The sequence below is a fragment of the Podarcis pityusensis genome (genome assembly GCF_964106645.2).
Source record: "Podarcis pityusensis genome assembly, chromosome: 17".
NCBI lineage: Eukaryota > Metazoa > Chordata > Lepidosauria > Squamata > Lacertidae > Podarcis > Podarcis pityusensis.
The window spans coordinates 3792528-3817684 of record NC_138042.1 but is presented as its reverse complement, the minus strand read 5'-3'; the positions used below and the strand labels follow the sequence as shown (position 1 = coordinate 3817684).

General features: G+C 48.7%; 1 protein-coding gene across 3 annotated transcripts; it reads right to left on the bottom strand.

The window, feature by feature from the left end:
- Window positions 1–1235: 1235 nt before the first annotated feature.
- On the bottom strand, window positions 1236–24608 carry DUSP9 (dual specificity phosphatase 9). 3 transcript variants are annotated; one of them, XM_080987454.1, is made up of 4 exons: window positions 24538–24608; window positions 11712–13088; window positions 7459–7881; window positions 1236–3980 (listed from the first exon to the last, which is right to left on the bottom strand). In XM_080987454.1, the coding sequence occupies exons 2-4, from the start codon at window positions 12067–12069 to the stop codon at window positions 3682–3684; spliced, it is 1080 nt and encodes a 359-aa protein (XP_080843580.1). In that variant the 5' UTR covers window positions 12070–13088; window positions 24538–24608; the 3' UTR covers window positions 1236–3681. The 3 variants fall into 3 exon arrangements, with proteins under 3 accessions (XP_080843580.1, XP_080843579.1, XP_080843578.1); XM_080987453.1 differs by lacking the exon at window positions 24538–24608 and adding an exon at window positions 17042–17165; XM_080987452.1 differs by lacking the exon at window positions 24538–24608 and adding an exon at window positions 16741–17027.
- Between the last annotated feature and the right edge of the window lie 549 nt (window positions 24609–25157).

The following is a 25157-nucleotide window of genomic DNA, read 5'->3' as shown; positions in this document are numbered from 1 at the left end:
AGTGGGAGTTGGGGCGGAATCAAGCAAAATACTGTACCAATTTTCCAGAACCTACACAAGAGGGAAGAAACTATTTTAAAAGCCTGGAAAATCGAGGAATTCAAGGAAACCTGGCAGCTAAGGAGGTAGAGGTTAAGGGGCTGCAGGTGTAGAGGATTCTGAGCAAGTGGTCTGACTCTGTGTAAGACAGCTCCTAAAATCACCTCATCTCAGGCTTCTTCTCCCTTCCTGGGAATATCTCTCCTCCCTGAGCAGCAGTCAAAACCACAAATCTCTCCATTCCCCCTCCCAGCCCCATCCAACCCTCCCATCCTAATCCAGGCTAGCGGCACACACTTAATGTCACTTAACACAGATTACTCTGAAAGAGAAGCTGTTTGCTGACATTCTTGTTTTCTTACATTGGTTCCCCAGATGTTGTTGGACTACTAGGACCCCATCACCCCTGAGCATTGGCTAAGTAGCCTGGAGATGATGGGAGCTGCAGTCCATTGAAATTCTGGGACCCAAGACTGACTCTCTGGTTCCTGCCATCACCCACCAGCTTTTGCTCTGACTTCTGATCAGCCACAGTGAAGGCCACTGGTGGAGAAGAGTGCAGGTGGTTAGAGCATGGAGGTGAAAATGCCAAGGTTGCAGGATTTCTCCCCATAAGGGACATCTGCACAGTCCTGCATTGCAGCGGGTTGGACAAAGGATCCTCAGGGTCTCCTCCAACTAATTCTGATTCTCTGTATCTAAGAAATGATAATATAAATGGTAAATTCTGCAGAGACCCACCTCTTTTGCTTCTCCCCACATACTTAGTGTCAGGGGAAGGTTAAACAGTAAGTTGTCTTCTACTCAAAACATGAATGAGTGAGGTTTTTATTTATTTCTGAGTATGTCTATACAGCCACATTTTAAATTATAAAGATGGTGTACACTATAAAACACCATTCTGTTTTTTATTTAAAAATCCAGATGATCTCAGTGATCATAGTCATTAGGGTTATGGCAGATGTGGGGAACCTTTTGCCCTCCAGATGTTACTGAACTGCAGCTCCCAATAGTCCCAGCAAGCTTGGCCAATAGCCAAGAAAGATGGGAGTTGTAGTTCAGCAAACAACTCCAGGGCCAGAGGTTCCTCACAGCTGGGTTAGTGGCTTTCTTTGGATTGGTCTTGTGCATGTGAAGTGGTTCACCATCAGCTGCTTTTCATCAGCATCAACACCAAACAAATCCACACTCCTTCGTATTGTTTAAAGGCCTGTTTTTATTGAAGTGACTGTGTTGCCCATGGCAATGACAGTCCTTGCCTGTCTCTGCAGTTGGCTCCGGAGCCATATACATTCATGTGAAAAACAAAGAGACCAGGATGCCAACCATTATTATTATTAACTATTATTATTATTATTATTAAAAAATGACCATCCTAAGGCAGTTCTCTTAGCTGCCATGAAGAAAAGAGGAAAAGAGAAAATGACAGACCTGCATTTTTCACATACAGGTACACAGGACTGAAGTCTACAGCCAAATAAAATTAAAGGTTGTGTCCAGGCAGTCCAAATTCCCCCCTGCCCAAAGCTGAATTCTGCAACCCACATGAATGGTACTAGATGAGCAAATTTGCGTAATTGCTTGTATTTTGCACAACCTAAGCTGCAGTCCTCTACACCTTTACCTAGGAATAAGTCTCATTGGACATCATAGGACTTAATTCTATGCAGACACATGTAAGATTGCACTGTCACTCTGCAAATTTTTGCTTACAACTCTGCATCCTTTATCTTGCTTTTGCCAATCATAAGGAGGTCCACTATGCAGGACCCTGAAGCCCACCCACTTTGACCCCTGGAGCCCCTCATTCTGCAGCTGCTCGAGATTATTTCAGCAAGCTTTGCCTGCAAGCACTTTTAAGCATATCTTCATAGCCAAAAGGGCTAAGAAAGTTGCTTTAAAAAAAGATCAAGAAAGAAAGGTGGGATCAGGAGAGAGCCAATCCTGCAAAAATACCAACTTATGGAATTGCAGCAGATCCACAGCCCAGCAGATCCACAGTGAAGAAACCTAGGGAACTTATCATTAAGCAGGGGGCACCAGAATGCCCTGGACATAGTTTAGAACATACAGGCACAATCTGTTATCTGACTACACCCACTTACAGGCAATGGTTAAGTTAATTCATTTTTTAAAGGAAGTGCTGAGTGCATGCCTACTTAGTACAAGTCACATCCTTTTACCCAAGAACTGTAGCCTATTGCAGGGGAGCAGTCTGTGGCCAGCAGTCTGCCCATTTACCTACTACTTCTTTGATTGTTTTTCTGCCCATGCTCAGAGGTGCTCTCTTCTTTGTTACTACTTAACTTGTGCCTGGACGGAGCACCTGACACTGAAAGCAAGTTTCAGCCCTATGTTCTGGCCACAAATTAAGCCCTGCATGCAGGCTAAGCAGACGCTGTCTAGTACTCACATACACAGCTCTGGCTGCTTACAAGCAGGCATTAAGGCATACACACATTCAAAATTTGTACACACACAGACATGAAATTCAAAGCTGCTCCACTTTCTCCACCTCTGTGCAGGAACTGATCACCATGCCCCCTACTATCTAGGTCTTCCTGGCTCCCTGATGCAAATCTGCTCCAAAGCTTCGACCCCACACATTTTCCTTCTGCTTTTCCGAAATAGCTTGATTAATTCCAGAGTGGCTGGCCGGCCTGCTTTTGGGATGGGAAGTTGTGGGGCAGATGATGGTTGAGGTATGATGAATGATACAGGCTTCTGAATCTGCATCCAAAGCTCGTAGGTTCTTGACCCAGAGATTCCTTAACTGTCCCAGTTCCAGAGCTGCAGTTCTTGCATCAGGCATGATAGGATTAATTCCTAGAACCGGAGGCCAAAGGCTTAAAAGGGTGTAGATTCTTTTGTTTGGTGTCTTGTACCATTCCTGGCAGGGGCTCCTTAAGGCAATTCTAGAGTCTCAGACTATACATGCTGTGACAACGTTTTGGATTCTGTGGTTCATGGTTCTAGAACCAAGAACAAGATAGATAGTTGGGGAACCTTTCACCTTTGAGATAGAGGTTTCTAATCTGGATTATCCCTTTATTCATTACAGAACTGCCACAGGAGACTTGTTTCTCTCTTTCATATCCCCCCCATTTCCCCCCTTAAACTGAATGATGTCGCTCTAGAACCAGAAGTCCTGGGGAGAGAGGATTCTCATGGGAGCCGAAGGTCTGCAACCTAACCAGTTTCTAGATTATGGCTGTAGAATGGGAAACGTCCTATATAGGATGGGCATTTTAGCAACCAGCAGGTTCCAGCCCTGAAAACGGCCCATTCCAAATCTTTTAAAATCTGACAGGCTGGTCTGGACCACACGGTCTGTGTGTCCAGAGGAAACACTCAACATTTGACCAGGGATCTTGGGGAATGGAGAGGCAGGTGGAAGGGTTGTGGGGGCAGGGAGGGTCTTTGGTTATGGATCTGGCCCCATCAGATGAGCTGCATGTTTGGGAAGGTGTGCAGCATCCACAGCAACAAAGGCAGCTGTAAGAGGTGCCTTCCTCTCTGGCGTGAGGTATTCAGTTGGTCCCCAAAGGGACTCTGCCACCAGGGCAGGCAGGTAACACTGAAGAGGAGGAGGAGGAGGCCAACGACGATGACAAGAAGAGAGGCCACCGCCCTGTTTTGGCCCTACGTGGGATCCAGCTCAAAGACGCTGTCATCTGTTGGCGAGGTGAAGAAGCAGCTCTGGCCAGAGGGGGGGCGCCGGCTGGCCCTGCTGAGCCCCAGCGACTTCTCAAAGTCCAGCAGCTGTCCCATGAAGTTGAAGTTGGGCGAGATGTTGGACTTCTTCCGCTTCACCAGATCGTAGGCGTCGTTGAGGGACAGGTTGAGCTTCTGCATGAGGTAGGCTACAGTGACGGTCACCGAGCGGCTGATCCCCGCCAAGCAGTGCACCAGAATGCCACAGTTCCGGGACAGGGCCTCATCTGGGACAGAGAGGGAACGAGAAAGGGAAAAGGGAAAGAACAGGTCGGGCGCATGAATATGGCTGCACTGGGGGAAAAAAAAAAAGCAGAGGCATCACCTTGCCAACAAAGGTCCGTATAGTTAAAGCTATGATTTTCCCAGTAGTGATGTATGGAAGTGAGAGCTGGACCATAAAGAAGGCTGATCGCTGAAGAATTGATGCTTTTGAGATATGGTGCTGGATGAGACTCTTGAGAGTCCCATGGACTGCAAGAAGATCAAACCTCTCCATTCTTAAGGAAATCAGCCCTGAGGGCTCACTGGAAGGACAGATCCTGAAGCTGAGGCTCCAATACTTTGGCCACCTCACGAGAAGACTCCCTGGAAAAGACCCTGATGTTGGGAAAGATGGAGGGCACAAGGAGAAGGGGACGACAGAGGACGAGATGGTGGGACAGTGTTCTCAAAGCTACCAGCATGAGTCTGACCAAACTGCGGGAGGCAGTGGAAGACAGGAGTGCCTGGCGTGCTCTGGTCCATGGGGTCATGAAGAGTCGGACATGACTAAACAACAACAAAACTGGGGCTGTAAGGGCTGGGGCAGAGAAACAAGTGGGGATGAGGGAAGGGTGGCAGGACAAGGGAGGCAGGTGGGGAAGAACCCATGGGTGTGTGTGAATGTTCAGGTTAAGAGCAGCGCTGAGGATATCCTGCAACTTCACCAGTGAAGAACTCAGCTTCCTAAGGATCTATAGTAACTTTATATATATATATATATCAACAAGCAAGTTTCTAGTCCTCAGGGCAGACTGTATATAGACATTGACTGTTGAGATTTCACTAGCCAGAGGTGGGGCTGAGTAAAGCTCCCAGTGATTCAATAGGACTTAAGTGCCCCACATACTGCCATGTTCCTCCAACTATATGAAGCAACTAAGAAAGATGTAGATATGCTTGGTCACATAATTTATACATGTCACCGAATTGCTTTGCTCCCTCCCCCCCCCGAATAAAAGTGATCTTGCTTTGACTTTTCACACCGACAGGCTTGCCTAAGGACCACCGCAGCAGGGCAACGGCCCTTTACATCCAGATGGAGACAACTTTGACAAAAGGTCCTTGGTGGGCGTCATCTCTCCTAAACTGTCCCAGAGACTATTCTTCCATCACTCTAATTCTTTTTTAAATGGAAGATTTTATGCTGAATTTTCCAAAGGAAAAGTCTGAGAATTGTATGTCCATGATTGCGTGCACTGCAACAGCATATTTCAAACTGTGCCAAAGAAACACAAAATCTAGGTTTAGAAAAGAGTGCGCAAATTGTTCTCTTCTGGCTCCAGTTCCAGAAAGGCTTGCAAAGAATTTGGAAGTTTGGGGGCAAAAGGAAGTGGGCAGCAAAAGAGAGAATGAAACAATGAGGAAAAGGGCATTCGAGCTGACATTAGAGGATCAGGGGAGAAAGCTAAAAAAATAGTTGTGGCCCATGATAAGGGACAAAGGTAGGGAGTTTGGGGGAGGGGCAGGCACCCCCTTCCTAACCACTGGAAGGGAGGGGAAGTGGAATGGAGTTGCTGGAATCCTGAACAGCAACACTCAACACTGCAACATTTTGTTGCAAGGCCCCGCTTGCAAGAAGCACTTTGTGAAAATTTGAGTGGCCAAGCAAAGTGATTAGAATGAGGAATGCAAATAAGTCAGTTTATGAGAATGCATTAACTCTGTTGAACAGAGAGAGAAGGGAAAATGCCTCTCTTTGAAGATGCGGTCTACGTGCCACAAGTTTTGGAAATGTTTGGTTTAAAACTGTAAACTTTTAAAATAAGAATTCTCTGTTTTATCAATCAGAGGCACCCGAACAAAATATTTTAAAATAATTAATCTGGCAAATTCATCAATGAACCATTGCAGGCCTAGTTGGTACCCAGGCATCATATTCTGTAGGGTACTCTACAGATGATGCAGGAACAGAACCAATCTGAGGATGCACAGACCACAGACCTCACTGTGTGCACACACTGAAGCTGCTCAATGAGAAAGAAAAGGGGGAGACTGGCCAACAGCAAAGAATCAGTTTGGGAGTGTAGGAGACTTAACGTCAGGGAAGATTGCAGGTCTGTAACGCAAAGGAAGAGTGAGGTCCCTAAAAGACATGGGATGGCTGGAGGGGTCAGTTAACCCAGCCCATGTAGTAGATACACTGAGCAAGGGTGATCCAAAGGGTGATCCACATTGCTCACAACCATCCAGGGCTAACCTGATGCCCTCAGCAGGTAAAGGACTCCTACTCTCCAACAGCACAAAATTCAAAACAGATCAGTATGGGGCTGCTTGAAAACTGTGCCTGCTGAGAGTGTCATGAGGACAAACCAGAATGGAATGGCACACCATCGTGTTGCCTTCTCCCTGGGATGCTTAATTACTGTACCTCATCACTAAAGATGCAGATCAACTGGGAGCCCCACAAGTTCTAAGGACTTTGCCTAGTAAGCTGCCTGAGGACCCATGAGCCTTATTCCTGTACAGCAGGTATGGGGAACTTTTGTTTCTCCAGATGTCACCAAACTACAACTCCCCTCAGTCCCAGCAAGCATAGCCAATGGCCAGGGATGATGGCAGTTGTAGTGCAGCAACATCTTGTGGGTGGGGGTGGAGGGCAAAGGTTCATCCACAGGTGATGCACAGGAAGAAACTAGGAGGCAAAGCTCTGGCCCCACTGACTTTGGGCGAGGCCTTTGGATCACCCAAGCCAGGGATGAATACTGGAAGCCAGGCCTCCTGCCCTTCCTTGGTCCTACCTGACCTTAGTTCAACCACCAGCAACTCACTATGGGGACCCTGGCTTGGAAAACCACCCATTTTCAAGTATATCTACCTGCCCACTGGCCCCCAAAACTAGATGCACTAGTGCAGGCATCCCCAAACTCGGCCCTCCAGATGTTTTGGGACTACAATTCCCATCATCCCTGACCACTGGTCCTGTTAGCTAGGGATGATGGGAGTTGTAGTCCAAAAACATCTGGAGGGCCAAGTTTGGGGATGCCTGCACTAGTGGGACAATCTCTGGGGTGTTGGTCCCAGCTCCTTACTCGCTTGCAAGCCCCAGGGTACTGAAAGTTCCCAAGTGGTATGTTACAAAAAACTGCGGTAGACACAGTGTTTCTAGGTTCTCCGCCTCCTTATGAATCAATCATGAATCACAGAATTGCAGAGTTGGAAGGGACCCCGAAGGTCCATAAGTCTGCCCCCCCCGCCAACATGAAGACACAAAGGTGAGTGACGGGGCCCAACTAGTAGTCACGTCAGCTGTGAGCTGCAGTGAGAGCCAGTTGCCTCTCAATGGACTCAGATGACTGTCTCAGGGACACAAGCCATATTCCCTCAAATGCTTTGCAGGGGTCATGTGAATGGGTCCTCCGATGGCCAGCAGACAACAGCCACAGGAAAACGCAAGCAGGAGGCCAAGGGTGGGGTTTTCTGCCTGCCTTTCCCTTCACTCACCAATGAACTCAATGGCCTCAGGGAAGAACTGAGAGAGGTTCTGGCTCCAGTGGTCCGAGATAGGGATCTGCTTGTAATGGAAGTCGCCGTTCTTCTCAAAGAGGTTGGGCAGGTTGGGGGTGACGTTGAGGATGTAGCGGATGCCCAGCTTGGCCAGGGTGTCCATGTTGGCAGAGTCACGGGCGCTGCCCAGGTAGAGGTTGGGTAGAATCTGCACGGGGAAGGAGGGGGGGCTCGCCCCTTCCGACTCCATCCCGCTGCTGAGGGGCCCCGACTCTGCATCGGAGCAGTCGGAGCTGAGGCTCAGGCCGCCCAGTCCCACCACAGGAGCTGCCGGGGGCACAGGTGAGCTACTGGCACTGGCTGTGTCCAGGTTGGTCTCACAGAGGTGCGGCCATTCAGCCTGAAATTTATGGAAGCCTCCTGAAGGAAGGAGAAAGCCAAGAGATGACTCAGCAGCAGCACAGCCACAGTTGTTACATGCAGAATTAAAGCACTGACACTGGAGGTTCCCCTGTCATAGTGGGGACACCCTTTCCTATAATAATTATTAACAATAATAATTTATTATTTGTACCCTGTCCTGAGTTGCACCAGCCACTCTGGGCAGCTTCCAACAGAATATTAAACACATAAGACATTAAACATTAAAAAAAATCAGTTCAGATGTCTCCTAAAGATTATATAATTACTCATCTCCTTAACATCTAATGGGAGGGCATTCCACAGGGTGGGCGCCACTACCAAGAAGGCCCTCTGCCTGATTCCCTGTAACCTCACTTCTTATAGCAAGGGAACTGCCAGAAGGCCCTCAGTGCTGGACCTCAGTGTCTGGGCTGGACGACGGGGGTGGAGATGCTCCTTCGGGTATACAGGACCGAGGACGTTTAGGTCTTTCAAGGTCAGCACCAACACCTGGAATTGTGCTCAGAAATGTACTGGGAGTCAGTGTAGGTCTTTCAGGACCAGTGTTATATGGTCCCGGCAGCCACTCCGAGTCACCAATCTATCTGCTGCATTCTGGATTAGTTGTAGTTTCCAGGTCAAAGGCAGCCCCATGTAGAGCGTGTAGTAGTAGTAGTCCAAGTGGGAGATAACTAGAGCATGCACCACTCTGGCGAGACAGTCTGCAGGAGGCAGGGTCTCAGCCAATGTACCAGATGGAACTGATAGACAGCCGCCCTGGACAGACCTGTGTCTCCATGGGCCGCTGTGAGTCCTGCACACCTGGTCCTTTAGGGGCACAGTTACTCCATTTGGAACCAAGCAGTCCCCCACACCTGCCCCCCTGAAGCAGTACTTTTGCTCTACCCATATGCATGACTTTCTGTACAGTTAAGAGGCAGTCAGGAGCTCCAAGTCCTGAATCCTTTCTGTTGGAGCCCAGACCTCTTGCCCCCACTTTAACACGCCCCCCTTGCTTACAGATGCTGCTGCAAAGTGTTGTGCTGGGAGATTGTTTGTTTACAGACTGTTGCCTTGGTGATATTACCTTTTGATTGCAGAAATCTACAGGGCATGTTTATCATAGATTACATAACAAAATGCTTTAACTGCTACCATTCCAGGCTTTTTACATTTTTAAAAAGAGCACAGAATCGTTGAACTGCAGTGTTAAAGGGACCTTGAGGATCGTCTAGCGCCAACCCCTTGCAATGCAGGAATGTGCAGCTGTCCCGAAACCTGCAATCCTGGCAGTCTTCAGTGTTGTGGGAGCAGGGGTGAGGAGAATTAGGGAGACCTGGTGAAAAAGGGCAGTGCTTCTGCACTTTTAATAGTTGTGCACAAGAGAGAATTTCAGAGCAGCTTGCACTGTGTGGGGAAAAAACCTGTTTTCATCTTTCACTTAATCACTGTTTCCAAAGGACAAAGTGAGCAGCGAACTACATGTTAAATGCTGCTGGGTGTAGCTTTGCCTCAATATATTTTTAAGACCATCTCACATGAAAAGGTAGCCGCAGAGAGAGGTGCAATCGTGAGTGGAAGATCTGTGGGTGGGAAGGAGCAGCTTTACCTACATTGCTTTCATGCTGAAAATCACTCGCAACTACATTTCTCTCCATGGAGGGAAAAACACAGGTTCAAGAATATTTTCCCTGATGTGGAGAAAAACAGATGAAGGGGTGATTTTGAAGAGACAACCACTGCTGCTGGTGGAAAGGTTAAGTAGTCCCTCTACCAAACTTTGCTGAAAAGCTACAGTCAAAATAAATAAATAAAGAGTATCAAAGTTACACAGAACTGTGCACAGTGTGCAGTTTGGTCTTGAACGTTCAAGTTGTAGTTTGGCAACCCTACAATTAGTCAATCAATAGGTGGACCTGGATTAAGGGTAGCCAACCTGGCGCCCTCAAAATGTTGTCGAATTACAACTCCCATCATCCCTGACCATGCTGACAGGGACTGATGGGCCTTGTAGTCCATAATCTGGAGGGTGTCCCGTGGTCTAGCTAAGGGGTAGCCAAGGTTTGAATCACAGCAAAGCTCCATGCACAAAGTGGGAGCTTCATATACCCTGCTGTAGGAGCTAAAGTGGCATTCTCATAGTTTGGACTGCACTGGTGGCACACTTGCCAAAAGGCTTGCTGAGATTTAGAGTCGCAAACTGATGGGGGGGGGGGATTGGCAACTCTTTTGCATTTAGCAGCAGCATGTTGTGCAGAAATCTGCAAGTGAAGCTTTTCACAGCATTGCAGAGAATCACCATTTGCTAAGGGTCTGCAAATCAAACTTTTGTTAAAAGCACAGCTACAATGGCCAGTTGAAAAGCTGGCAGCCTTATTCACTACTGTTCTTCTATTCTGGCTCCCGGCCCGGTTGCTCTGATGGGTCAGGCCTAGGGTGACACTTAACAGGCTTGGGCAGTGGCCAGGGAAGTTTCCCAGGGCAGGCCTGTGCTGCGTTGCCATCCAACCCCCCCACCCCCCACCCTGGCAGTCCCTCTTGTACATTTAAGAGCTGGGTGATAAAGAAGACCTTGAAAGCATGCAGATGTAGCCAGGGGAAAACACTTCACTTTCTGAGTTTCTGTACTTCAGGACTTCCTTTTTTTAAAGTCACAATAACAAACGAACACAGTACCCCATCAATTTAAAAGGCCTGGGAGATGCTTTTGCCAGGCGCCTAAAGATATGCAATGAAGGCGCCAGGTGAACCTCCCTAGGAAGAGACTTAAAATCTCAGGCAGGTGTGAGGAACCAGTGGTACCTTCCAGATGTTCCTGGACTCCAGCTCCCACCATCCCCCAAGCCTTGGCCATGTTGACAGGAGCCGATGGGAGTTGGAGTCCACCAGAGGGATACAGGTTCCTCCATCTCTGATACAGGATAATATTCCTGGCTAAGGTCACAAGGAAGGGATGTGTAACAAGACCAAGGCTGTGTCCACACCCCAATTTACTGTGTCCTCACTGCACTTCCAGGGCTGGGTTTGTAATCCATGTTCCCACAGCGTTATCCAAAATACATACGTATCCTGCACTTTGTTATCAGATGCTACTGTTTGAGGCACTGTTTCTCAAACTAGCTTCACACTGATGGAAACCATTCTGTAATTCATCTCTAGCCAATGTGTTGCAGGGTGAAATCATCCGCTGCCTTGTCCCCCAACCCCCACCCATGAGTGTTCCCTGTGTGTTGCACAAACAAAAACAAATTGAACTCTATGGTGCTAATATGGACACACCCTTATGCCAAGTCAAACCCCAGGTCTAACCCTGATGGCCAGGTTTCACCTCTGCTGTCAGAGGCAGCGATTCTTCTGAGTTCCAGATGCTGGAAACCTGCTCTGCCCCGTTGCCACAGCTGAAAAACTGCTGATTAGAACAGCTGGGGGGGGGGACATGGCAGTACAGGGAGGGGTGCAATAGGTGCAAGCAATTGTGGTTATCTGCTCTCCTGATTCAGCAGCAAATTTAAAAACAGAGGAAATCTCTGGCTTGAAATCTGGCAACAATATTCCTGAATCTGCCTGGAGAATGGATTGGTTAGGGGAAGGGCCACAACTCACAGGTAGAGCACCTGCTTTGCATGCAGAAGGTCCCAGGTCCAGTCACCAGTATTTTCAGGTAGGGCTGGGAACGCCCGCCCCCCAAAACCCCAGAGAACCTTTGCCAGTCAGTGTGGCTTGTCCTGAGACTGATGGGGTGGACTCAACATAGGGCAGCCCCCTAGGAAAGAGATAAGTTTCCATATGTCGGGTAGCCCGGCCCCATCTCCCACCTTCACAAATCCCGCTTTCCTCAGCACACCCACCTTGCAGGTAGTAGGCGGGGCAACCTTCCTCCCGCAGCTTCTGCAGAAGCGTCACCAGCACTGACCCTTCATCCTCCTCCTGGCTCCCTGATGGGGGCAGCTGGAGCGTTCCCTCGTCATATAGGAGCACCGTGCTATCCCTGAGGGCCTGGGGAGGCCCCGGCAGCAAGGACCGGACTGAAAGATTCCCCTTCCGGAGACGACGTAGGAGCAGCCCTGGGAGGGCCACGCTCAGGGCCCGCTCCACGTGGGACGAGTCGTACAGCTCCCGGCTGCGGCAGTCCAGGATGTGGAGGCACGGAGACGGGGAGGCCAGCTCAGCCCGCAGCCACGACGTGGACTTTCCCAGGTCTTCCATGTGGCTACAAGCCACGGTCTGGAAGATGAGAATCTTCACGGTCAAGATTGCCCAAGCCAACCCTGCCAAAATCTCAGTGCGCTGCCTGGATTTTCCCCACTCGCGATGATGCAATGGCTGCACCCAGAAGCTTGCCACTTCCAGGACCTGAAAAAGGGAGTCTGCAGGGAAAGGTTTTGTCCAATTGGCAGATTGTTCCAAACTCAGGATCCAAAGTCCCAGGTGCCTTTGCCCTGAAGGAATTGCTACATCATGTTGCCAGCACAGGTCTCACCCCATCCATTGCAATCCAAACAGCCTGGGCTAGCAAAGCAAGAGGAGGGTACAATGAGGGGTGCCTCCATGCGTGGAAATCATCCTTCAGTCTCTTTTTTCGAAGGGGGGAGAAGGGAAAGGAACGGTACGGTACCCAGCCTCTCAAGAGGTGAAAGTAGAAAAGGAGAGATGGGTCCCTGGGCTTTGTGACAGCTGGAGGAGAAGAGGCTACAGAGGATTCTCGCGGGGGGGGGGGGGAGTGGCTTCTTGGACACTCCGCTCAGGATCCTGACCTGCCTTACCGCTGTGGTTTCCCTAGTGCTGCCACGCAAGGGGAGATCTTCCAAATCAGGGTCAGCTGCAGCCAACCAAAATTAGGATCGCAAGTTGTGCCAGATTAGCCTCCCCTGTCTCTGCGTGTGAATCCAGCTAATATTGTTCCTCTGCCGTTGCTGCCCTGGGAGTAGATCTCTGCCAGTTGAGGAGAGCCACAACTTGTGTCCCAGCCTGAAGAAAAATCCCTCGATCCTCCTGCCAGCTGAAGTCTATCCAATGTCGCTGGAGAGGATGTGCTGAAGCAGAGGCCAGGGAGGCGTGGGTCTGTGGTAAGCAGGCATCCAGGTAAGCCAGTGGGGGGGAGGAGGAGGTAGAAAATGAAGGAGGGAGAGAAGGAGAGAGAGAGAGAGATGCAGGCTCTGGGTACCAAGAACAGCACCTCAGGCTTCCAGAGAAGAAGGGGATGCTAGCACAGATCCTGGAGGAACCTGCAGTGGGAAAGCAAAATGGGAGAGTGAGGCTGGGGAGTGAGGGAGAGGGAGCACACAGGCAGCAGGCTAAGGGAAACATGGGAAGTGCGTGTTCCCTTCCTGGCACCTTGCTGTCCCCTCCATCCTGGCCAGATGCTGACGAGAGACTTCCTGGCAACCAGAGGGAAGACGGCAGTAACTGCCAAGAGTCGGATGACAACATAGGCTGTGTACACACTGCAGGCACCCGGGGCTTTCATTCCTTAATTTCAAACCAGCCACATTTTGCACACCCAGGAAGCTTTTCGCTCTGAATCCCAGATGTGTGTGGGGTGACTAAAGGCAGTCGGCGTGGGTGCAGGAGGGGAAAAGGCACTCCAGACGAGCTCATAAGCACCCTCTAAGGGCCATAGCTTCAGTGGTAAGAGCACGTGCTTTGCGCCTGAGCAAAGGTCCCAGGTTCAACTCTTGGCTCGTCTACCTAATGGGGAAAGGGCTCTGTCTGAGACACAGGACAGTCACGGCCAGGCAGTGCTGAGACAAAGGGACCCAGGCTGACTCAGGACAGCGGCTTCTTGCGTTTCTTATACTTTAGGGTTTCAAAAGGAGGAAGTTGGCAATTTCCTTATTCATGCTTTTCAAAACTATTGTGCAAATCTCTATGTCCAGTTACAGATTATGAATCAGTGGCACATACAATTAATTTATTGTATTTAATCAATCCGGAATAATCACCACCCTTGGCTCCATAATGCTCAGTCGTATTTAGGGTTGTCAACACCTAACCCCACCCCTAAAAAACCCTGCCCCATAACCTGGCCTGCTCTTTTCCCTTTAAGAGGCGATTGATCTGCAGAAAATCAGCAGGGAAAAAAAGCTTTTTGAGGCCTGGAAATAAACATCACAGGCTAATGTCTGCAGATCAAGTGCTTCTGCTAAACATGCAGGTGCAAGAGCTGGTTGAAAAGTTGGCCAACCTATAGCTGAGAAAGATTAAAGCTTCCACTCAGCAAAACAGAAAAGCACACATCTATTCTACAATATAATGAACACAAGCAGGAGAAATTAATCAGCATTTTACAGGTTCCTAGTATTATTATTATTAGCAGCAGCAGCAGCAGTAGTAGTAGTAGTGGCATTTATTAAATTTATATACAGGCAGCAGTGTTTTAGGCACATCCGATATGTGCGTGACCATGCTGAACTTGGAAGTAACCTGAAAATATCAGAAAAAAGGGAGGGATGGGGCTGGAACGGGGTGTTTGCAGGCTTTTTCAATGGTGTTTCAAATATACAATATTTCACTTAAACGTGCGGTGCCTTGGAATGTACCACCCACGTAAATTGGGAGTTGCCTGTACTGCCCTTCATCTAAAAATCACAGGGAGGCTTACAGCATAAAAATACAAAATGAGAACACAAAAGACATAACAAACAAAAACAAACAAATCAATAACCCCTCTCCCACAAGCACACTGAAAAGGCCCCAGATTGTTTAAACAGTCAAAGGCCTGGTTGTAGAGGAACATTTTCATCTGGCACCTAAAGACATATAATGAAGGCTCCAGGCAAGCCTTCCTGGGAAGAACATTTCCCACGTGGGGAGCCACTGCAGAAAAGGCCCCTTCTCGTGTAGCCATCCTGAGGATCTCTCCTGGAGGGGACACACAAAGACCCTCAGATAGTGATAACAGACAACTCTTCCTCTTCTAAGATCCAAGATAAATTTGGTGGGGCTTTCCTTTGAGTTAGGATGCATAGATTTGCAGCCCTACAGAGCATGGTTTAGCCCCCCCCCCCAAGGCTTTTTTCTGCAGGTCTATTCTGCAACATGACATTCAGGCAATAACGGAGCACTTGTCCTGGATTTATACTGGACCGTTTACACATCATTCTGCTTTATGAGCTGTTCTGTGATGCTTTCCACATGTTGCCACATTACTGCCGTCTAGAGGGGCACCACTGCGCTATAGTCAACACAAGTGGGACAAGACTCTTGTTCCAACAGGCTTTTGGGAATTGACTGCTTTTAGTGAAAAGGCTGGTGCTGTGCTTTTTATTGTAATTATTTGTATGTTTTAAACAAATTTTATATACGTATACAGTTTAAATTCCATTAATGTTTAACTGGATTTAAAAGACTGTGGTCCCCCCCCCCATGTTTTTAATGACTTGTTTTTATCTGTAAACTGCCTCGAGTCCCGTCAGGGAGGAAGATGAGCTATAAATAAATAAATAAATCTAATAATAAAAAGCAAATTGAAACATTTTATTCTGTAAAAACTTACAGTGCTCCAGCAGGAGGTTATGGGGAATGTATCAACTGGAAAGAAAGCAGGATGCCCACCTCAAATCTTTAGCAGGCACAAACAGTATGGAAAGCAGGGTCCCATATAACCACCCCAATAGTCTCATGAGCACAAATCATCACAAAATCCCCCCCGAAAGGGTGTCTGGAGGGGCGCCCAATGTGGAGAGCATGCTGAGCTTGCTGGAGCCACGTCAGTAGTGGCTGGTGAGGTGGTACAAGTGGCTCTCCAACACCGCAGGTTGCTGCTGCTTTCAGAGAGGGTTGAGGTGCAGGGAGTATGGTGTGGCTTGCAGTGGCAAGAACGCTGGATCAGCTGCACTGCCATGTGCCATCCCGCCTAGTTCCCTGTGCCTGTCTACCCTCCTTCCCAGTAACTCAGGAGAACAAGGGAGTCCCACCTGCACCAGCCACAACTCAGACTAGTTACAGTTTATAATTTATTTGGAAAGTTTCATTCGGTAATAATTTTGCAGGCTTTGTCTTCACAACACTGCTGCCAAGTAGGACACCGCTGAAACAGACAAAGTTCACATGCAGTTTGCCTATAGCAAGAGGTGAAACGAGTCAAGGTTGACTTAGATCAGGTGTGGGGAAACCTTGGGCCCTCCAAACATAACCAAACTACAACTCCCATCTACCCCGGCAAGCATGACCAATGGCCAGGGGTGATGGGAGTTGTAGTTCAGCAACCTCTGGAGGGCTACAGGTTCTCCACACCTGCTTTAGATACAGTGAGCTTTGGGAGGCATAAAAGGTAATGGAGCGGATGACTGGAGTTCTCCTGTGCAAGTCCTGGGCGGGGGGAGATTGCACCAGGTCAAGTACTGAGAGGGTAGTAGTGATGATGGTGCCATTTGGCTGTTCTGCCTCAGGCCTGTCTTGGGCTTGCTCCATCTATCCCTTTCATCAGTGCTCTTCAGCGTTGGATTCTCAGATGTTGAACTATAACTCCCACCAACTATAGCTCCCTGTGCTAGGGCAACCTCTTTCCTGCTGCAGTTGAAGCCAACCAAGACTAAACTTTTCATCAAAAAGTCTATTGTTTGAGTCTTGCCTCTGCCATGATCCCACTTCACAGACAAGCCTCCACTCTCTTGATCTCACGCTAGCAATGAAGATATTAATAACGACCTTTCTTAAAGAGTGGAGGCAAGGATTGCAAGGTGTGTACAGAAAGGGCATTCTGAAGACTGCTAATATCCATCCCTAGGAGTGTCCAGTGGAATAACACCCTCCCCCTCAAAACAAAATAATAATAATATTCTGCTTTGCCTAGTAGCCCTTCTCTTAACCTCTAACGTGCACGGGAAGGCTGGCCTTAGTGATGGCACTTTACACATGCTCAAAAGCACCATTTACCTTGTACCGCTATGCAAGTTTACTTAGGGCTTGTAGCTAAAGCAAAAGTACTTCGCGCGTGCCCAGAAGCCCCGATTTCTCTTGAATCCGCCTCCCATCTTCTCAGGGCTGGAGTCAACTAGCCCGCCCTCCTGAGTTGAACGAACGGGATCGAGCTTCAGGCTGGTGTCTTTAGGATTAGGACTTCCCACGAACTTTGCGCAGCTTCAAGCTAGGCACGGAAAAGCAGAGGTCCCGGGGCTGAGCCCTGGCCGCGTCAACGCTGCGTAAAAGCGGAGCCCAAGGCGCGCGTTCCTCTTACCCTGCGGCGCTCGCCGCGCTTGGCGGACGCCTCGCGGAGCGCGGCCATCCCGCCGGCCGCGGTTTTGGGAGCGAGCCCGACGCCGAGGCGCCCTCAGCGCGTCTCCTTCGGCCTCGGCAGAAGAGCGAAGCGGGCGGGGAGGACTCCTGCGCCAAGGCGGCTCTCGAGGCCAAGCGCTCCGCCGCCGCCGCCGCCGCCAGCTCGGCTGCTTGGCTGGGCTTCGGCTCAGTCGCCTGATGCGGCTCCTGCGCTTCCGTCGCCGCGAGAAAGGCGACTCGCCGCTGCGGCAGCGGGAGGAGCGACGGAGTCCTCGGCCGCCTCCATCTGCAGGGCGGCGGGGCGCGCGCCCAGGGAGCGAGGCTGCGAGCAAGTTCCGCGCGGGGCTGGGCGGGCGGCAGCGCGGGACGGAGAGAGACCCCGGGGAGACACTTCTTTGGTAAGATGCCCGAGGGAAACAGGTCGGCGGGAGGGGAAGCCCGGCCGGGCGAGGCGGCCTCCAGGCACCGTCTCCAGCGCCGCGCGGCCGGCCAGCCTCTCTCCGCCTCTCTCTGCCCGCTCGGCCAGGCGCGTCCCCACCCCGGCTCCACGTGGTGGCTGTGTACAGCCCGGAGCCCCGCCCCGCCCGCCGCCCCGCCATTGGCCGGAGGCGCCGCCCCGGGAAGGCGGAGCCGCTCAGCAAGGCGGCCGGGCGCGCACACGCGCGCACTTGCGCATCCATCCATCCAGCCGGACAAGGACGGGTCAGGTGGGCGCCTTGGGCCAGGGCTCTGCTTCCTCGGGCTCTTAATGGCAGCCTGGCGTTTATCAGATAATGGAGGCATATAATTTGGATAAGAAAATTGGCTTCCAGGTGGAAAAATCAAAATTGGAAACAGAATTGTTAGAACCCAATACTAAGATTTTGTCAAAAATGTATAACTTGTTGTTGAAATGGAATACTCAGGATGAAACCGTGAAATCTGCTATGATTAAATGGGCACAAGATCTAGGATACAACATTATGTTTGCTGACTGGGAACAGTTGTGGACCACAGGCATGAAATTTATGGCATGTAATGCCCTAAGAGAGAATATTATGAAAATGATATACAGGTGGTACATGACACCAGTCAAGCTTGCAAAAATTTACCATGCGCCCGATAATAAATGTTGGAAATGTAAAGAAAATGAAGGTACTTTCTTTCACTTTTGGTGGACGTGCCCAAAGATTAAGGCTTTCTGGGAGATGATATATAATGAATTGAAAAAGGTATTTAAATATACCTTCTTGAAGAAACCAGAGGCCTTTCTCCTGGGCATAGTCAGCCAATTGGTGCCAAAGAGGGACAGAACTTTCTTTATGTATGCCACAACAGCAGCAAGAATACTCATTGCTAAGTATTGGAAGACGCAAGATCTACCCACCTTGGAAGAATGGCAGATGAAGGTGATGGACTATATGGAATTGGCGGAAATGACTGGCAGAATCCGAGACCAGGGAGAAGAGTCGATGGAGGAAGATTGGAAAAAGTTTAAAGACTATCTACAGAAATATTGTAAAATTAATGAATGCTAGAATGATGTTGGATAGAAACTAAGTGAACTTTAGCTGAAAGGTTACAAGGAATATGAAAAAATGGATTATTAATATGTAAAAATCTAAAATTACAATACTTTATGATTAATGATTAGGATACATAAAGAGGGGAGGGATTTGCTGAACGAAATAATTGAACTGGAATACAAAAAAGGGAGGTGTGAGGAGGTCCTGGAACTAAGCAAATGAAGGTTAAGTAATGGAAGGAATGAATTGTTTTTAAATATTTTTACTTTGTATTTTCTTTTTTTTGTGTGTGTTTTGTAATATCTTGAAAACTTCAATAAATATCTTATAAAAAATAATAATTAATGGCAGCCTGCCATCATTGGGGTTTTAACACGCTTGGTCCTCTCCCTGTGCCAGAACGGCGACTGTGTGGGCTTTTGGCTGCGTCGGCATCATTCTGTTACGGATATGAGGTAACAGAGCCTATTAGTGAATAGTAAGGAAAAAGTAAAGGGACCCCTGACCATTAGGTCCAATTGTGAACAACTCTGGAGTTGCGGCGCTCATCTCACTTTACTGGCCGAGGGAGCCGGCGTACAGCTTCCGGGTCATGTGGCTAGCATGACTAAGCCGCTTCTGGCGAACCAGAGCAGCGCACGGAAACGCCGTTTACCTTCCTGCCAGAGCGGTACCTATTTATCTACTTGCACTTTGACGTGCTTTCAAACTGCTAGGTTGGCAGGAGCAGGGACCGGGCAATGGGAGCTCACCCCGTTGCGGGGATTCGAACCGCCAACCTTCTGATCGGCAAGTCCTAGGCTCTGTGGTTTAACCCACAACGCCACCCGCGTCCTGCCTATTAGTGAATAGTAGAAGGTAATAAATGGTAGGGTTTTGATTATCTGAGATATGAAGGGAAAATACCAGCTGCAGAGGGATTCCTTGGCTAGCCTAAGGAAGACGACCTGGCAAGCTCTGGCCGTTGAGAACCAGTACAGAGCCATTGAGGGCCATTGGCAATGCAGGAGAACTGTCCCCTGTCCTGAGATGTGAACAGAGACAGGGGATTCGGAAGGTTGCCAGGATAACGGGGTGCGTTGTCACAGGAAGAGTTGGGGGGCCTTTGGAAGGAGCCTTGGAGTAGCTGAGAACAAAGGGCAGAGCCATCTTGGCAGGCTGGCTGAAGGCAGGCTGGGAGAGAGATGCCGTGGGCTCCAGTGCTGCACTGCTGTGGGGAACAAGCCCCTCTTGAGGTGACCATACTGGACTTCCTCTATGTAGACTAATGGTGTAAATATATGTAATTTAACCATAATTATAAAAGGATGACAGTCTCTGCTGTGTCTTATTCTCACTGGAGCATAGACTGTGGGTGAGCACCTGGAACCTCCTGGAATCTTGACATAGCTTGACAGAGATTGGGGGTGGCGTCCAGCTTTTGTAACAAGGCATTTAAAACACAGCCCCCACCCCACCCCCAAATCCCGGGAACTGTAGCTTACCCAACTCTGAGCTACATTTTCCAGCACCTGTAACAAACTACAGTTCCCAGGATTCTTGTGGGGAGGGAGGGAGAGGTCCTTTAACTGTGGCGTATATGCTTTAACAGCCATAGTTCTGTGGCTGTGGCAGATTAGGATATTCTGTGAGATTCTGTATAACGGGGGTGGCAGCTTTGGCAAGAAGGGGTTTCCTTACAAACAGGAATGGGGAACTTGTGGCCTTCCGGGTGCTGCTGTGCTCTGACTCCCAGCATCCCTGGCCTATGACTGTGCTGGCCAGGGCTGATAGGAGTTGGAGTCCAACAGCATCTGGAAGACTGCAAGTACCCCATGTCTGGTGTAAAAGCATGCACAAGTGCTTTATACAACTGTGTCATATTTCAATGGAGACTGCAAAGGAGAATTCTCTCCAGGATAGTGCTCGTCTTTATTTAAAACATATTTGTACACCGCCTTTCATCAAAATTGAGTTCAAAATGCTATACAATATTTTTGTAAAAGTAGAAAATTATCATGTAGTAAACTGACAATAAAGAAACATTTGTCTGAGAGAGCTGTTTCAGTTTCTTGGGACAGGTATAATGTTATGTAATGCAGGTTATGGCATTGAAATAGAAAACAATTCAGTTGACATAGTCCTATCCCTGCAGGAAAAACTCAAAAGTTTCATTGGCCATGACAGGTGCAGAGAGACATCACTCTGCACCTTGGTGAAAATTTATATAGCTTGCCTTAAAGTTAGAATGAAAAACCAGTTTTCAATTTTAGGTCAGAGACAACAAAGATGATTTGTGGATTAGGGCCGCCTTTAAAGCAAAACAAAGTAAAAAGCACAAGAGGTGTGATAAGTGATGACAATGGATGAAATCTGTCTGCGCTAAGAATCTGAGGAACCCACTAGCAACAGAATCTGAGGAACCCACTAGCAACAGAAGCCGCCCTCCTTGACTGCTGCCACGACTACCTTTCCACTGTGGTATTGCCAGTGAGCAAGCAGCTGGGGCTTAGAACAGATGGGGGTGAGCGGGCATTGGTAGGTGACTCAAGCAAGTGCGCAGGTGCCACAAGGGTATCAGAGTCAGCCAGGATTCAGAGCTTCCTAATCTCCTCTTGAAGGGAGCTGCTGGAGCTGGAGGAAGAAAGTGGCAGTATTCTGCCCCCCTTCTCAAACCAGTCCCTGCAAAGTTATCCACCTCACCTCCCAGCCACCTTCCCAGCCATTTCAAAATAGCTAACCCATAAATAGTTCTAGTTTTTTACCTTAGCAGAAGCCAGATGCTGGCCTTGCTTGCATGGCCTATTATCTGTTTGTTTGTTTGTTTGTTTGTTTGTTTGTTTGTTTGTTTGCTTGTTTGTTTGTTTGTCACTATTTATTTTGTGAGGTTTTTTTTTAAGTCTCAAAGCAACTTAAGAAGATAAAATAGAAACATATAAAATCAGTTAGAAGCAATTTTTTAAAAAGTGTACAATACAGTGGTATCTCGGGTTACATATGCTTCAGGTTACATACGCTTCAGGTTACATAAGCTTCAGGTTACAGACTCTGCTAACCCAGAAATAGTACCTCGGGTTAAGAACTTTGCTTCAGGATGAAAACAGAAATCGTGCTACGGTGGCGCGGCAGCAGCAGGAGGCCCCATTAGCTAAAGTGGTGCTTCAGGTTAAGAACAGTTTCAGGTTAAGAACAGACCTCCGTAAAGAATTAAGTACTTAACCCGAGGTACCACTGTACAAAATTTCTAGAATACTCATCCAACAACACAGTAGGAAGGACAGGGCCTAACCCAGCTCCCTAAAAGGTGATCAGCACAGCAGTCCAGCTTCAATACATTTAAAGCACTTGCCTTCCCCCAGAGAATCCTGGGAACTGTAATTGACCTCTCACAGAACAACAATTCCCAGCCCCCTTAACAAGCTGCAGTTCCCAGGATTCTTTGGGGAAAGTCATGCACTTTAAATGCATGGTGTGCACACAGATTTCATCAGAATCAATTCTGTCTCTGGATTGGCCCTCTTGCGGATCTGTCCCATTTCTGCACTGCCACTCTTCTGGGACTTGCTCCTTCAAGTCTGGCTCTTTACAGCCTTGCACTGACCAAGGAGATGGGCATAATACCCTTGCTTGGTGGCCCATGGAACTATTGTGACATGGATGCAATAAGCAGATTTTAAAGAACAATGCTAGATGGACGTGCTTTGCATTTTTCTATCCCATCTTTCCTAATGTTCCTATTGCCCTTACTGTGCAGGTGAAAACACATGCCTACAGCCCTGTTTCAGTCATGGAGAACTAGCTAAACACGGACCAAGGTAGAAGCTCTGTCAGTGATTCACAGTGAAGAAAGAATCTAGGCAAAGTAAATTTCCAAGAATAGTTTTATGAAACACACACACACGTGTCTGTGTTCTTCCCTCCTCCTCCAGTTCTAATCTCCTTAGCAACCTATCCATGTTCATCTTGTGGCGGCGGGGGCATGGGGGGGAGCTAAAACAAAAATGGATTTTCCAGTTTCTATGCTATGAGTGGGTGATTTTCTCTATTAATAATGATCCGTAAGTCTTGGTACATGGTAAGGTTTTTCTGTTCTTACATTAGCCAAGAGGGCTCATGGACACCACTTGATTTAACCCAAGCATTCCTAAAGCTTGCTTAAAAGCAAATGGCAGAGATGGTTGATGGGGGAGAGGGGGGAGGGGTGGGGAAGCCAGCAGTGACCCTGCTTTGAGTGCAACATCCTTTGAAAAACTGGTTGTTGGCCACTGTCCAAGAGAGGAACCTGGTGCTGTGAGGTGCAGAGAGGGTGGCTGCCCCCAAATCCATACCTGAGTAGGCTCCAGCCTCAGAAACAGAAATCAGAGATTCCATACCTGGATTTTGGAATATTCACCAAAAAACAGTAAGCAGAAGGTACTTCTCTGCCCCTGCCATATATAGTAGAGCTTTCAGTCCATTTAACAACTTTGCATCACCTTGCCTCCCTCCCTGTTCTTGATTACAATTCTTACTCCATTATAGAAAGCCTTATAGCAGTTGTTACCAGCACTTTGACAACCCAAGAGCCATGAATATACCACCCACCATTCAAAACTGGTGGGCACTGCAGTGTGGTGAAGTTCCACTGGGTGGTTGTTTCTTCATTTGATATTGGGTCAGAGGTGCCATCTTCTTAACAGGATTGAGGGGCCCCGTGCACGATGCAAGGAGCCAGGGGGCAGAAACTGTCTTGGGCCTTGGAGTTGGTGCTCCTGTGCTGGTGCCTCTCCTCACCTGCTCACCCTTACTGGCGCCCAGTTGCCTTTCAGCAGCCTTTGGTGGGCGAGTGCAGAGTTCTGGCTGGCTGGCCGCCTGGCAGCAGCAGCCCAAAAAAGGCCACAGGGGATCCAGAGCTTCCCAGCCGACCCCGCCTTGGATGCTCCTTGGAAGGTAGAGCTGCAGGTATGCAGCCCCACCAAGCCCCCACTGCACCTCACTCACCTCCCCGTTCAAATGGGCTCTGCTCCAGTCCTCCCCATCTGTGCTCCCAGGCTTGTGGAGCTCCCAGGAAAAGTGCCCTTGCAGTGCTTCAAGGAGTCTGGGGGCAGAGCTGAATGCCCTTTGAATATGGGGGAGGGGTCCTCCGCCCCCTCAAAAATACTGGGAAGGGGCAGAAACTGCCTTGTCTCTTAGGAGTTGGCACACCTGTATCGGGTGGTGCTACTTAACCCTGCTGTAATGAACACTCTGGTTAGGGGGATGGCAAGAAAGCAGTCCCTAAAATGAAGGTGGCAATAGGGGTCCTGGGCAGAGGTAGCCTTAGTCCATATTGTTCCATAGCTAAGCAACTGGTGGGTTTGTATCCATTGCCAAACTCTGCACAGATTACATAAAGGAAATCACTATATATTTCACGCATATGCACTTTCTAAATAATTCATCTTGCTTCCAAAAAGAGTGATGGAAAGCTTGTGGAGTCTGGGTGAAACTGATCAACAACAGCAGAAAATAATCACGGTCGTGGGAGAAAGATAATATTGTTTTTTAGGATACATTTTCAAGCTGCTCCTGGAAATCCTGAGGGCTAGGAAGTTAAGGACTCTGCTGATACAAAGGCTGGCAGCAACCCAATCATAATTTTAGCAGGTTTGAAGGAGTCCCCTGCCCTAGCGATTGCCTCCCCTTGTTATGATTAAAACTGTAGAAAGGGTGCAAAGGCAAGCAGTTGTGTTGTATGGCAAATGCTTCCATCTGATTATTCGTGAAGCAAAGAGTGAAGGGCTGTTGGGAACTTTCCCTTAGGAAGTTTGTTCATTCCCAAAGGGCATTGTAGCATCAACCTCTCTTGACTCCCCTTGATGGCAATTCTCCCTCCTCAAATTACTCACTGCCTGCCTACACATCATCCCAACTGTCTCTTCCCTCGCACACAAGGAGCATTCCCATAGCCACACACACAATGCAGACTAAGCCTGCAGTCCTCACATACACTTACCTGGCAGCCAGCCCTGTGGAACTGAAGGCGAGTACACCCTCGCAGCCATACACACACCGCCATTTTCATTTTCATCCCACTAGTACATTTACCCCACAGATGTAAACAGCCGCAGCACTCGCCCTGTGGAGGGACAGACACACACAAAAAGGAATGCTGCTTGCTCCCTCCCACGCACGCACACTTCAAAACACAACTGCAAGCGTGAACACAAACATCCTCTTTTCTCTCTCATGCAAATAAAAGCATCCATTCATCCCACTTGTGAAGCCCAATCATACCACTCATGGACTGGAGAGCCGTTTCTTTGGCCAATATGTGGAATGAATCTAGGCCCTCCCACCGTCTCTGAATGAGCTGGATTGGCTAGCACACTCTGGCCTGAGACCGATTCTACTTCCCCTCTCATCAAGGCAGGGCTATGGGATTCCTCGTACAGTATTTGTTTTCATTTCTAAAATTTATGAGTGGCTTCTTTGCCAGGCACTTCAGGTGACGTGGGGCTGTTTAAAACCAACACCCAGAGCGGATTTGCACACATTGCTAAGCCAAGCCATGATTTTCTTGTAGGTTGACATCATTATCATCCTTTGGTGCCAGCCAGGTTAAACTGTTTTCCT